The sequence below is a fragment of the Trichoplusia ni genome, assembly GCF_003590095.1.
Source record: "Trichoplusia ni isolate ovarian cell line Hi5 chromosome 13 unlocalized genomic scaffold, tn1 tig00001920_group12, whole genome shotgun sequence".
In the NCBI taxonomy this organism is placed as follows: Eukaryota; Metazoa; Arthropoda; class Insecta; order Lepidoptera; family Noctuidae; genus Trichoplusia; species Trichoplusia ni.
The window spans coordinates 39,401-53,315 of record NW_020799711.1 but is presented as its reverse complement, the minus strand read 5'-3'; the positions used below and the strand labels follow the sequence as shown (position 1 = coordinate 53,315).

The following is a 13,915-nucleotide window of genomic DNA, read 5'->3' as shown; positions in this document are numbered from 1 at the left end:
CCGCGGGGAAACCTGATAAGTACTTGTTTACATGGCAACAGCAACATACGATGTTATTTATGCAGTAGGTATAAACTCTTTTTATTTGTATTATTTATATTGTTTTACTTCTTTTTAATGTTTGTCGCTATGAGCTGATTGTCGCTTAAAAACAGGTCATGCTGTGTGAATATGCCTATGTCTGTAAAAAAGATAAATGTTTAGGGAGATACATGGCAAAGCCACTCATGGCCCGTTTTAACCCCTATATTGTGAGAGTATGTATTTTTGACGGGCCTGTTGGTCTAGTGGCTAGTGACCCTGACTGCTATACCGGAGATCGTGGGTTCGATTCCGACCATTCGACAAATGTTTCTGAAAGTTGTGGAATATTATTATTATTATTTGCATGTATTTTCGATTTTCCTTTTTTGGTTTAGCCGGTACTGGTACAGTACTACGTAAAGGCCTCTTTTGGATTTTTCCACTCTATCCGGTCTACGGCTCCTTCTATCGATTTTTAGTGGTATGCATCCAGTTCTTCGCGCCATCACATACGTGGTCATCCTCGTCGCCGCGTCAATATTTAAATAGGCATCTATTTACTACTAAGTACATATCCAAATTCGAAAGAATAGTGCATATTATCGCCAGTTTAAATTTCGACTAAATAATCCCAAAAACACTGCCATGATATCGATATCGTATCGAATAATCGATATAGGGGAAGGTGGGGTAAGACGGGGACCTTAAGGTATTTCATAAATAAAACCCATCTTTTTTAATTGCACAACGTAGGAACTTTTATTAATTAAATAATCAGTCTTTCTTCTTTTAATAACAATCAGTCAAAACAAAAAAAAAATAAGTTCTTCTCATAAAAATATAAACTTTAAAAAAATAATGAATCACCCCATCTTACCCCACCTATAGGGTAAGATGGGTATACCCCTGGGGTAAGATGGGGTATAGACTATTTAAGCGCCGTCATCTTCACAAACCGGGCAGATATGTTCAGCTTCGTCATCGCTGTCTTCCACTCCTGCACAGACACAATGCGCTCACTTGCCTCAAGTACGATAAGTGATACAAGTATGATAATCGGAATACAAGCCGCGACAGTATAGACATTCTGTATCTTCTTCTTCTGTGCCTTTTCGCTTTTTCGGTTTTTCAAGTTCTCTTTATTGTTATTTTTGTCATTTACTTTTTGTTTGTTACATGTGGTTTTAGTTTCTACCTATTTTAGTTTTCCTCTCATTTATTATATAGAAAAGCAGTAATAATAGCTGCTTTTCCCCTTCTTCGAACTTGTCTTGGTCTTTTTTCGGCGAATCGCGAATAAGGCATTAACTTTTTCGGGCTAACCAGATGGAATGCATCATTATCTATATAATCATTTACTGTTGCCTGCTTGAGACATGAGGTTGAAGCAGTTGGTGGAGGTGGAGAGTTTGCTAAATGATTTACGGCGGTGTAGCCATTTAAGCATCAGGAAATGACAACATTACTGTTTTTGGAACTGTACTATAAAAAAATAGTTAATGTTGAATGCAATCTCAATACAAACTGAATAACAACTCAGCGGATAAGATCGGGTACCTACCCCGTCTTGCCCCACATAAGTGTCCCATCTTTCCCAAACTGGACTTAAAAGTTGTATTGAATTTTTAGAGGTTATAAATCAAAAGAAACCGGCATGAATTAATGAGTTTACAATAGTAAAATAAATACAAATTAACAAAAAAAATATGTCACACATTATGTTTATCATACATTATAACAGTCATGCACTTTATATGCTTCAATAATTAGATAAAACCACTTCAAATTTTAAAAATGTACTTACCATGAAGAATCGTGCGCTCCTTCGAACAAACTTTTTGCGACTCTAACAAGTACTGATAAATACGACTAGATGGCGTCAAAATAACTTTTCAATTAATACTGTATTATATATTTTTGGAGGGTCCCCATCTTACCTCGCTACCCCGTCTTACCCCACCTTCCCATACATATCTCATCGTTACACTAACATTATCGGTTAACGACAGAGTGACCCACTGCACGTAACGAGATACATCGCGAAAACGATTCAATAAACAATCATGACTTGTAGCCCTACCACCAAAAGGAAAAAAACTTCTAGTTGTGAAAGTCTTAAAAATACTTCCAATTGTGAAAGCGGTAGCGCACTAGACATCGTAGAGCGGCATCTCTCTTACACAATCTCAACAACCTTACTAACAGTAACGGCCCTAGTAACTTGGCACTTCAGAAAAGAGCTCAAAGTTTGTAAGAGCGAGATCAAAGTATACAAGTTAGCTGTGTGAAACAGAGACAACGATATTTTCCGCTATTTCCCGACATGTCAAGTTGCACCGGCTATACTGTAGCAGGTAATCGTAAGACTTATGATTACGGTAGAAAATGGCGTCTTTGTTATTTGAAAGAACGATGTGTTGTGGGAAACAGAGCTAGGCATCGATAACACTCGTAATCGATTTGTTATCGAGACACTCGATACTCCAGCCTGACAGTTCCCAAGGGTTATCAATGGTTGACTTTACCTGCAAGTGCGATTACATTGACCTAGAAATTAAAGTTGATTTTTCGTATCACGCAATTTGTTACTAGGCATAGCATTTTTAGCAAGACAGCTGGCAGGAGCTGGATGCGAGAAGCCGAAAATCGATCTCAGTGGCGTGCACTTGGAGAGGCCTATGTCCAGCAGTGGACTGCGATAGGCTGATGATGATGATGATGATAGCATTTTTGTTTTAGGGTATGCTCAAGTATGTTTTAAACTGTGTTACACTTTCGGACAAAATTAAAATAGTAAAAAAAACAACTGACTTTAAAATGTAAGTAGTTTTGACCTTATATTTATTTTCCATCCTAGTTAATTTAGGTTTAAGTGTACACTACTAATACAATCACACTTTTCCGTCGAGTTTTATTTTCAAGCTGAGGTTTTTAAATCAAAGATTTAAAAAAACTCTTCAGAATTGCTTACCTTTTCTATACTTTCCTAAACCTAAACCGCTTTGCTGCCTCTTCAGCGTTTTGGTGTCGGTGCCAAATGCAATTCATCATGAGCCACCTCAATCACCTTTACTCAAGTAAAATAAAACGAAAAATAAAAACTTTGATATAAAATACACATGAATCACAATCGCTAAAGTTTTTCATATGTTTATATCAACACAACATCTAGGTACCTATATAAAACATCAAGTAATGTTATAGAAAAACTTATTTGTCAACTTACATTCTTAGAAATGTTTAAGTTAGCTTTAAGTGACGCAAAAACCTTTACTTATGACTGATTATACAAAACACTTGACATCGACTATTCTAGGAATACTTGTAGGAAAAAAGGTAATGTAAAACGTAGGTTATCGTCTTAGTAAGAATTATAAATATGTATTATCACGATGTATTAGAAGACCTACTTAGGAAGTGGCTATAAACTTATGTAAATAGCAATTAAAAAATCATTAAAATGTTTCTGACTGAAGGGTATTTTATAGTAAAGAAAGATCATGGATGAATGCTGAAAAACGTGACAACAGTTTCATTTAATTTCGAGCTATAATTTATTTTAACGATTGTTTTAGCTTACTTAGAATAATTAAGAACGTTGATAATAAATCCTTTTCCTCCCAGATCTAGCTTTATGTCTTTTCAAAACAAAGTTTCCCGATTTCAGCTTGATTGTCTCATCTCCTTTTTTTTCTTCGACGAAAAGTCCGATAACTTGCAAATATCCGACGAAAAAACCTTTTTTTGGAAAACCGTCATTTTGCCTTAACAAAATCAAATGTTTTTGATCCAAGTATGCAGTTTTTCAGAAAAATTTAAAACCTTGCAATATTGACTCCATGTGCTCCATTCCAAGTATGCAGTTTAAAAAATAAAAATATATGACTACGTGCTAATGCTACGCGATAATGTTATGATTTCTTCTATTACCCTAAAATACAACTTCTATAATAATATGTAAATAACGATAACACTTTAAATTTATTTTTATTGATTCTAAAAGTCTGGCTTTAAAACGTATACATATAAAAATTTCCACGAAACATGGTCGTAAAACTATTTTTTCCTTGTTACACGTTTCTAGGTCAAGTGCGTACGGAATATTACTTATCTGGAATATTACCAAATGTTTTTCAGAAAAGTTCTTCTTACTAGCTTAACATGATAAAATGTATGCTAAAAATGGTTGCTAAAAATATCACTTGCTAATAAAAAACGTCCTGTTCAGTGATTTTCAAAATTTGAACCACTGTAACCGACAAAATAAAAAATAACAAATCCAACATTTTTTTTTAATCTTTCAACGGATCAATCAGTTATTTTTTTATTTCTAATTATGAACCAAAAACGAGAAACATAATTTCCATTACTCCTTTACAATCTTGCACACCACTTACTTATAAATCTAGATAATAAACGCAGATATTTCCATTCGATATCCCTTGTTTTTCCGGGTGATAAGAAACCATCTTATCGGTACTGGCGCCAAGAATTACTCATAGTCATACCATTGTACTGAGGTATTAAGTATCTGTGGTTGTACATATATAGTTTACATAGTAGATAATAAATGTTGATTACGTCAACAGTATTCTGCGAAAGGATTTAAACAGTTTCTATATCCACGTTATGGAAACATGTTTGAAAAGGATCAAATATTAAGTTAGTCATAATGTATATAATTATTATACAGGTAACAAACACAATAAAAAAAAATGACAATCTTATGAAAAAAAGATGGTCGTTGCATTCTGCGCGGATAGCCGAGTGGTTTAATTCACCATTTGCGCGAAGTGTTGCGGGCTATGTCCTCGCGTAAGACAAGCGTTTGTGTGATCCATGAATGCTTGTTCTGAGTTCGGTCTGCAAGGGCGTCGCCAGCCGATGGCGCAGGGGGGGGCAAGTTGACTTTACTTACTACAATTCATACTTTTCTCATTCTCTATGAATGAGAAAAGTAGGTATGAATTGTAGGTATTCTGTGACAGTACAGAGTCCAATGTGTAAAGCTACAGGAGCACGAGCTCTTGACTATGCAATAAAAAACTTGTAAATAAGTTATAATAATATTTATTAGAAAAATAGAATAAAAAGGAGTTTGAATTTGAATAAAGTGTACAGCGTACAGCGTATTTTGTTTAATTATCAGATTTTAATATTATAATGGTCGTTGTTTGTTTATATTAGGTTAATTAAAATATAATTTTCGGGGATTCATTGTAAACTTCTCGACCACTTTATTATTAAAATCTTGTAAGTTTCCATGTATAAGTTTCGGTGCACACTCATCATGGCCAAACCATTGAGGCGATTTTCACTCATAGTGCTTCTTAGCCAGGTTTTTAGTCTCCTGAGGCTGCTAAACGATCGCTCTACCGTACACGTCGTGCATGGAAGAGCGATCAAAATTTTTAACGCTTTTTTCCGTGTCGGGAAAGAAGGTTTTTGCTTCTTTTAGGATATCAACAACCGTTTGATCTGTTGAGTTTGGTTTATTATACCAGAATTGCTGCCAAAGCTCGATTCAATTCAATTTTTATGTTTGGTAAATTATAAAACTGAGCAATAGTTTCGCAAGTTTCTGTGAGATTTCGACTGACATCGTTTGCATTTGTGCGGGGTGTAATTTAGATAAAGCAAATGATGGAGTATTTTCTTCAGCAAAAGCGTGTTTCAAGCGATGTAATAACGGAGTCCAAGTATGGTATTATTAATGATCTTTTCCAGAATTCTGAAGGGCTTTCTGCTGGGTGATTGCTTCGATGACGTTGTTTCCCAACAATGCGCGGCATTGAAGTGATATCCTCCTCCAGGCCGGATATCGGATATCGGAAATTAATAGTTATTTTTTAGCATTTTAGAATGAGAAACTGTCTAAACCGCATGAAGAGGGTAGCACTTTTGTATCTGATCCGACGTAGACGACAAGGAAACACCGGGCCCCATTGTACATCCACCCCGTGTTCTATTTAACCATTTTTTTATAAGTATCATTCGCTATAAATATTTTACATAATACCTATCAGTGTTTCTTTGTTTATTTTATTTAGCGTAATGTGTAAACGCATTACGCTAAATAAAATATTCAATTTTTCATAATCTATAATTTTTACCAAAACATATTACAATAACGGCTCAAGATTGTTTCGTCGGTCTTGACTCTCATGTTACTGATGTTACACTGTTTATATTGCATTCGTGTGATTCGCTACGCACACATAGACAATGACGCACTCTTTTACCTAAACTTGAGCGCAATCATTTTGTGAAATGGCTCTTAAGAGTGGAATTGGTGAATTCATTCGAGTTTCAACGCATGGGAATGATTGTTCAAGGCTTGAACTTCAAGCGAATCTAGTCAAATACTTAGGACTTTGGTTGCGTGATATTTGGCAAGTTTTTTAGAATCTCTAGGGGGGGGCAGCTGCCCCTTCCTGCCCCCCCTTGGCGACGCCCTTGGATAACAATACATAAATAACTCAAACAAAGACCAGCATGTGTGCCAAATTAATTGCGATTGTTAGCTACCTCTTTCAACAACAACAAGTAAACCCAATCTATGTTGAACTATATGCATGTAAAGCCTAATTACAAAAAAATAATTAAATTAATAACGAAATTTAATAATATATAGAACGTATACAATAAAATCAAAGGATGTACGCACCTCGATAGATGTTTAAGTAATTGGTTCTTTATTATAGTCACCATTTTTAATGATAAATTTGTTAAAATCTAACTAAATAACACGGAATTTATCAAAAAATCATTATCGCACACACGAATTCTCATATCCAAAGGTACTTTTCATGTGAACGAGTGACCTGAGGAGTGAATGAGTTGCATGAAACGTCAACATCGACCGATACTGAGATGATATTCTCGACATCATTACATTATGGTTTCATTTTCTATTCTTAGAATTTTGGGATTTTATATTGAAATAATGCGTCTTATTCGTGTTTATGAGAATAAAAGCAATTGCACCAGCAGCATATTAACCGCTATATTTTTTTGCGTAAATTGAAACAGCTCCTCATCTACATGGTAACGAAACGCAAACTGAGTTATCAAACCGCGCGACATTTGTTTACCTGTCGCTAAGTGACAATAATTTATTGATTGCTTGTAAAAACTAGTTTTTGTTATAAACATTTTACTATTACATCAAAAGTAATAGAGTATAAAGAAGAAGTTTATATTCAAACCAGCTAGGAGTACTGGCAGTTTATGGTTTCCGAGACGACATTTGTAAGATTCTAAAAACAAGTTCATTTTGTCACAAAGTCTTTTGTTGTTATTTTAGGAGCTTCATTTTCGTTTACAATATTTAATTTCGTATTACTGCTTAGTGAAAAGAATTTCTAAGTATTTATTGTTATCAATCAGGGATTTTAAATTTAATTTAAAGAATACAAATCGAGCAGTAGGTTACTAGTAGATAAACAATTTTGCTGTAAGTTTATTGGTAGGCGCTTATTGACTATAGCCTGAGGTGGTCAAAACACGTGGTTGGTAAATGTATTTACTATATATTTAACTTTATTCTGCTAAGTAGATATAGACGCTAATGTAATATTTGTTCAATGTATCTAGTCCTATAATGTCTTGCGAAAAGTCAAGATTTTGTAACTATTGGTGGCAAGTATGTAGGCCTACCTGTACATAAATACCTTAATTTCTTTGATTTTATCTGTACTTAGGTAGACAGGTTTTAAACTGCACTTATAAAAAAAAATAAGTGGATTTAAACTAATAAAATTGTGTACACTTAACTTCAAAATCAATTGGCTATGACCAAATCTTTATTTAACGTCATTATACCTAAACTCTGATAGAAATGTAGGAAGATACCGAAATTTAAACTATTTAAGTTTCAAGATTTATAATATCAGATGACGAGGTTGACAGTTTGGCACAAGCTTTGTAAATATACTCAAACCACGGAAGTTGGGCGCCCCGTGGAGTCTAGATAAACACAGACGTCTGAAACGTAATAACGGCATTTACCTACGTCCACAACACATCACCCTGAAAAAAAACGTATCTAAATATTTACTCGGAATTAACCATGAAGGTTGATTTAATACTTCTTAATTAGCACCAGTAACACTAGTAAGGTTTGGAGCACAAGTAGGTAAGCTAACTGTATTTGTTTTAGCTGACCACAGTATATGCACGCTTCCGCAATGGCACGCCGAGAGAAAACCGTAGACCTGAATTACATCGATACCGAATTCTCTTCTGGGGACTCTAAAAAGATGAAATCGAAACGCTACCAGGAGGAAAACAACAACGAGGTCGATGAGCTCTCGAAGGAATTGTCAGAGATGGGATGCATAGTGGATGCTGTAAAGAGACCGAATATATGCGTGGAGAACTGCGTCTACGATGGATCTGAGTCTGAGCATGAGAAGTCCGAGGTCTATAACGAAGAGGATGCGTACTCCGACGAATTTGAAGAAGATAAAAGTGAGGAAGAGGAATCTGTGAAGTCCCTCCCTAAGTCTGAAATGAGTGACACGAGCAGGGAGCAGACTTTAAGGTCTTCCGTGAAACTGACCAAAAGTCAGTCTTCTATGTCGAGTAATAAACCGCCTGTATCCGTTTCTGGGAGATCGACTAGTTTTGGGTAAGTTAGCCAATTTATTGTCGGTAAAAATTAATATTCCTTTTCTATTTTGTAACGTAATTCAAAAAAATTAATACCATACTAATACTTTTGATGATCCTTTTTTACTTTCTAATAAACCTTAACACCAATCGAAATTAACTTATCATGAACGTAAATAGATTTTAAAAGGTTTAGGCATTATATGGTGGGTCAGGGTTTTGGGGAAATTACTTCTTTCTCTATTCCACATCAAATACATTTCCAGATCAATATCAGGCCTGAAAACTCGCCGCATCAACATGTCGTTCACTAATGAGAGGCTTCGGGAGATTGAGAGGCACAACCACATACTGCTGACGAAGATCTTGAGCGCCAGAAACGCGAGAAAGTGCTCCATCCCGCCGCGGGAACAGGCGCTCCGGAGACCGGTGCCCTCTGCCGCTGTGTGCCGGAAGAGTCAGCAGAGGCAGATCGATCATGATAATATGGTGAGTTGCTGATACCCAGAAATTTGGAAAACTGTGTTTGAACTCGCTGTTGGTGTGTAGGAAATGCTAGAGCAAGTCTTTCTTCATTAAGTGTGCCTTTCCATTACTGGAGTCCTGGGGACCATTATTTACATTAGAGGAAAAGGAATAACTATTTCTCGTCAAAATTGTTCTATGATGAAAACAAAAACTGGATCAATTAATCAAGTTGCGATAAGCTATCACCGGTTGATAGCGCGTCTGTATCATTTGCGAATTATACCAAGCTGCATTCGTCCCGCTACTAAACACAGTCCTCTTCCCATAAGGGAAGGTTTATGCATCATCATGCCAGCTTACTGCGTGTTTGGCGATTTCAGTTTTCAAGATTTGGAATCCAGGTTTCTTCCGAATGTGATTGTGATCGCGATGTTCATTTGCAATAGTGGCATCGCCTGCTTTGCTCATACTAAACCGTACATAGAAAACCGCAAGGCATTTTATCTCATTTTTCTTAGTAGGGTTCAATAGGTAATTGCAGGCACTGTAACATTTACCAAAAATCTATTTATTATAACGACAGTTTATTATTTCAGTACTTAAAACCTAACTTGTTTATCGCAATAATTTGTTTCTTCATTTTATTCTATGGTGCTTGCTCATCCCTCATATCAGCATATCTTCATATTTTCATATATCTAGCATATTTTCGTTGCAGAGTAGGCAGAAGTCCAGGCGATACTGACGTTGCGTTAGCATTTTAATAAAATAGTAGGTGTGTGAATGCCTGAGCACATCCCAATTTTGCAAAGAAATTCTTAAATTTACTTTTCATATATCCAAAACAAATAAAAAACATTCTTAAATATTTCGTTTCGGAAATATAGTAAACATTCATGCTTCCTGTTTATCATTCCATAATAATCAAGCCAAGCAGAAAAATTACCAAATACCACATTTTGGAGTGAAATTGGGACATCTATCAACACCACTCAAAAAATAAATATCTATCTTTCTACCAATCTCATAAAACCTTTCTTTTCTACTTAGATTCTTCTCAAGAAGATCCAGCGAGCGAAGTCATCAGCTTGCAGCATCCGTCGTTGATATAGAAGCGGCGTCCGATGCGCGGGCGCAGCTCTGTTATATTGCCAATATTGTACACTGTTACTGTCACCTCTACGAGTGATGATACTGTTAATAAATTTATTAATCGAGTTTTTTAATGTAGCTGCTGTTTTATTTTGGAGTAATGTTTAGTGCTGGTTTTTATTGAGGTGTGTTTTTAAAGCTAACAAAATACTTTTATTGGTAGGACTCTGCGTTGGCTAGATATATTGACAACGACATCTGATAAACTTATGAAAGAGGGGGGGGGGAGAATTGCAGGATGTTTTGGATTATGGCAGGGAAAAATCAAAAAGGTCAAGGTTAAAAACAATAATGCCAAATGTGACTCTGATAATTATTCAATTAACTTAGAAGGTATGTCCTGCGTAAACTTACCTGCCGTAACAAATGTATCGCTCAAAATGTATTGTATCGGGCTAAAGTGACATTTTCACTCTGGCTGAGGCAGTGGGACAGACAGTCTGAAAGCAGGACTGTCCTGCCTAAAGTGGGAGCTATGGTCGCGTTTCTAATCTATTATTAGTAATTAACACTACCAATCGAAATTGAGATAAATCTAAACCAAAAGTCTTATAGTAAATTACGTCCTGCTGAGAGCGCCCAGATAAGTTATGGAACAAAACGGATAGATGGCGGTACGCGTAGCGCTGGAAAACTCTTTTTATTTTTATATATTACATGATGATTGATCTTACTAATGCAAAATGTATATTTTAATAGATAATCCATTATCATTCAAACAAATTAGATTAGACAACTAAATAACTGATAAGAAATCTTTAATTTATGGCTGCAATAGTTGCAATAATTATAATCATACAAATATTGTGTGACGATTAAAAACTTACGTATTTCCTTAAGAATATAGATAAATAACAAGGAAAATTATACGTTAAACAAATGTGGAAAAGTTTAAGAATATTCGATATTTCTCGCAAAGGAAAATAATATTGGAACAAGGGGTCTTTGTGACTTGAATGTATATATTCTGGAACCTCTGCGACACAAGGATTAAATGTATTACCTAGCTCGGGAGTCGTATTTCTATGTCAGAAATTGGTTTTCAAATATAGGTTCCGCTCTACGTGAAGTGTCCTGTATCTGACGGTTCCACAAAAGCTTTAAATGTCTTATGCAAAATATGGAGGTGAAATATGGTGTAGGCTGGAGACTAAAGTTGTCCCCTGCCTATTAAAAAACCTGTTTTATGTACCTAGGTATAGGGCTTTGTCTTTTTTAAAACCCCGTTTCAATTAAAACAGCTCGACTATTTATCTATACTAATATATAAAGCTGAAGAGTTTATTTGTTTGTTTGTTTGAACGCGCTAATCTCAGGAACTTCTGGACCAGTTTTCACCGATGAAGGCTTTAGGCTATAAACCATCGCGCTGCGACTAATAGGAGCGAAGATACAATGAAAAATGTGAAAAAAGTAGGGCAGGTATAAGTCATAACTTATATCTTCTACCCACGGGGACGAAGTCACGGGCAACAGCTAGTACATAAATAAAATGAAATATAATAAAGACAAAGACATCACGTTAGAAATCTTTATGAGAAAACATATCATTACAGTGATTTTACAGAATTTAAAATGATGTACCAACACGATATATTAACGCTTTTATGATTTGGTTAGTATAAAAAATATTATTATGCGAAGGTTACGTAATCAGTTCATCAATACACTTAATCTCTGACTCTTGTGAGGTAATACGGCATCCCTAAGTATGAATTAATGCCAGTCTTTACTGGCCCACTGGCCAAATGGCGTTTAAAAAAACATTATTCGGGATAGCTCGTTTCGGACCCAGACGGAGTCCCTAATTATGAGCTGACGCGGCACCAGCCTCGTCAGTTAAACGCACTCGTGATTTTAGACTTTTGTTTGAGTCTGAACCTTGTTTAAATCCCGATAGTAAAGAAATAATTGTTATATATTAATACGAAATTTTGTTACCAGTTCTTACAACACGGATTAACATAGTTACAGTCGAGGAAAGCAATTTTTAAGTGTTTTAAAATAACGATTTTTATGCGTTACATAATTTTCATTTGAATCGTAACTATAGTAGCAAGTAGCATGTATTGAATTAGAATTAGAAGAGAGTAAAAATACTGTCCACACACAGTTTTAAACAATCTCCTATTAGATCTCCATCATCGCATAACATTTTAAAACTGGGAAGAGCAAACAGCACACGTCGACGTGTGACATCTGAGTTATTTCAAATGCGTAACATTTTTATTAAGTGTGATTCACCCAATTCATTCAGTAGGATGAGTAAATAAAATGATTCACTGAAACCTGTGAGTCTCTCAATCACTGAATAGTTTGAAACAACTTCTGAGTGATACTTTAAACAATTTTTATTGCAATCATAAACAAAAACACATATTACTACATCACTTTATTTGTTCACTGATTCAGACTTTTAGTCTGCTTTAATCTGTCTGCAGTACTACGTATCTTGTAGGAGAAAACTAACAGCAATGGTCGACTAAAATCGTAAAGTTTTTAAAACATTATAGTTTGATACAAATTATTAATATGACATTGATAATCGTGCAATAAATGTTATTAATTTGGTTTTTCTGGAACACCTGTACCGCTTTATTTAAAAATAAATCTCAGTCAAAATATAGGCGTAAACAATATTTAACTTAAGAATGACACTTGATAGGGCAAAAATATGAAGATAATTTATAATATCTATACCCTAACAGGAAAACTCCTCATCGTATTCTTAATCTGTGCGACTCCAAACCAAGATTATAACTTGTATATACTTACATATAAAATATGCATAATAAAATACAATTGACAACAACAAGAGCTAACAATAACGTATTCCTCATAAACTATTGAACATAAAACTTATCAGCGTCGACTTTGTTTGTGCAACGTGACCTCTGACATATGTCTCCTTACAGAATATTCCAGGCCGTTTAAATGTTACGATACGACTGTATTCTGATCAATATAAAAGTACTATAAAACTTACTTCTAAGGCATATCACAGCCATAGATAATGTAATAGTTTTTCTATTGAATAAACGACTCCCGCATTAAGGTATTTTTAAATCTTTGGTTTCGCAAACATTCAAGCCACATGGACGCTCAGGACAAGCATTCGTGGATCACACGAATGTTTGTTCTATGCAGGGATCGATCCCGCGACTCGTCGTGCTCAGTAGGTTTGGCATGGTGACCTGAATCAGTTATGAAATAATGGCTTATGGGTGGACCATCCACCATGGAAATACCCATGGAGTTTTTAAACACTGATCCGATTTTAAATAATATATTCGTGTTATATCGACATATCTCCAAGCTGTGCCCTCAGAGCGGGTTGAAAACATTCAACGTCAAAATGAGTCCTAAAGTACTCCAGTTCAAGAATCTCTTTTCTCCATTTTCATTTATTTTTCACTAGCTTTTCCCCAACGGCTTCGACCGCGTCGAGGTCGGTTGTATCGCGTTTCCAAAAGAACTCTTCAAATGTCCAGGATAAAAACTATCATATGTTCTTTCTCAAGGTCAACTTTATCTGTGTACCAAATTTCAATAAAATCAGTTCAGTGGTTCAGACGTCAAAGCGTAACAGACGGACAGACAGAGTTACTTTCGCATTTATAATATTAGTAGGTATTATCCCCATATCTTGCTTTCGTTT

The 13,915-nt window shown here is 35.3% G+C and overlaps 1 protein-coding gene across 6 annotated transcripts; it reads left to right on the top strand.

The window, feature by feature from the left end:
- Positions 1–7,122: 7,122 nt before the first annotated feature.
- LOC113506388 lies at positions 7,123–10,335 on the top strand. Of its 6 annotated transcripts, none has more exons than XM_026889236.1 (4): positions 7,123–7,275; positions 8,186–8,656; positions 8,904–9,126; positions 10,156–10,335. In XM_026889236.1, the coding sequence occupies exons 2-4, from the start codon at positions 8,199–8,201 to the stop codon at positions 10,210–10,212; spliced, it is 738 nt and encodes a 245-aa protein (XP_026745037.1). In that variant the 5' UTR covers positions 7,123–7,275; positions 8,186–8,198; the 3' UTR covers positions 10,213–10,335. The 6 variants fall into 6 exon arrangements, with proteins under 6 accessions (XP_026745037.1, XP_026745036.1, XP_026745038.1 ...); XM_026889235.1 differs by lacking the exon at positions 7,123–7,275 and adding an exon at positions 7,293–7,535; XM_026889237.1 differs by lacking the exon at positions 7,123–7,275 and adding an exon at positions 7,293–7,539.
- The last annotated feature ends 3,580 nt before the right edge of the window (positions 10,336–13,915 follow it).

Coding starts and splice junctions, on each gene's coding strand:
- LOC113506388 (XM_026889236.1), top strand. CDS start 8,199: ATGCACGCTTCCGCAATGGCACGCCGAGAGAAAACCGTAGACCTGAAT. Junction 8,657..8,903: donor GGGAGATCGACTAGTTTTGG/GTAAGTTAGCCA, acceptor ATACATTTCCAG/ATCAATATCAGGCCTGAAAA. Junction 9,127..10,155: donor AGATCGATCATGATAATATG/GTGAGTTGCTGA, acceptor TTTTCTACTTAG/ATTCTTCTCAAGAAGATCCA.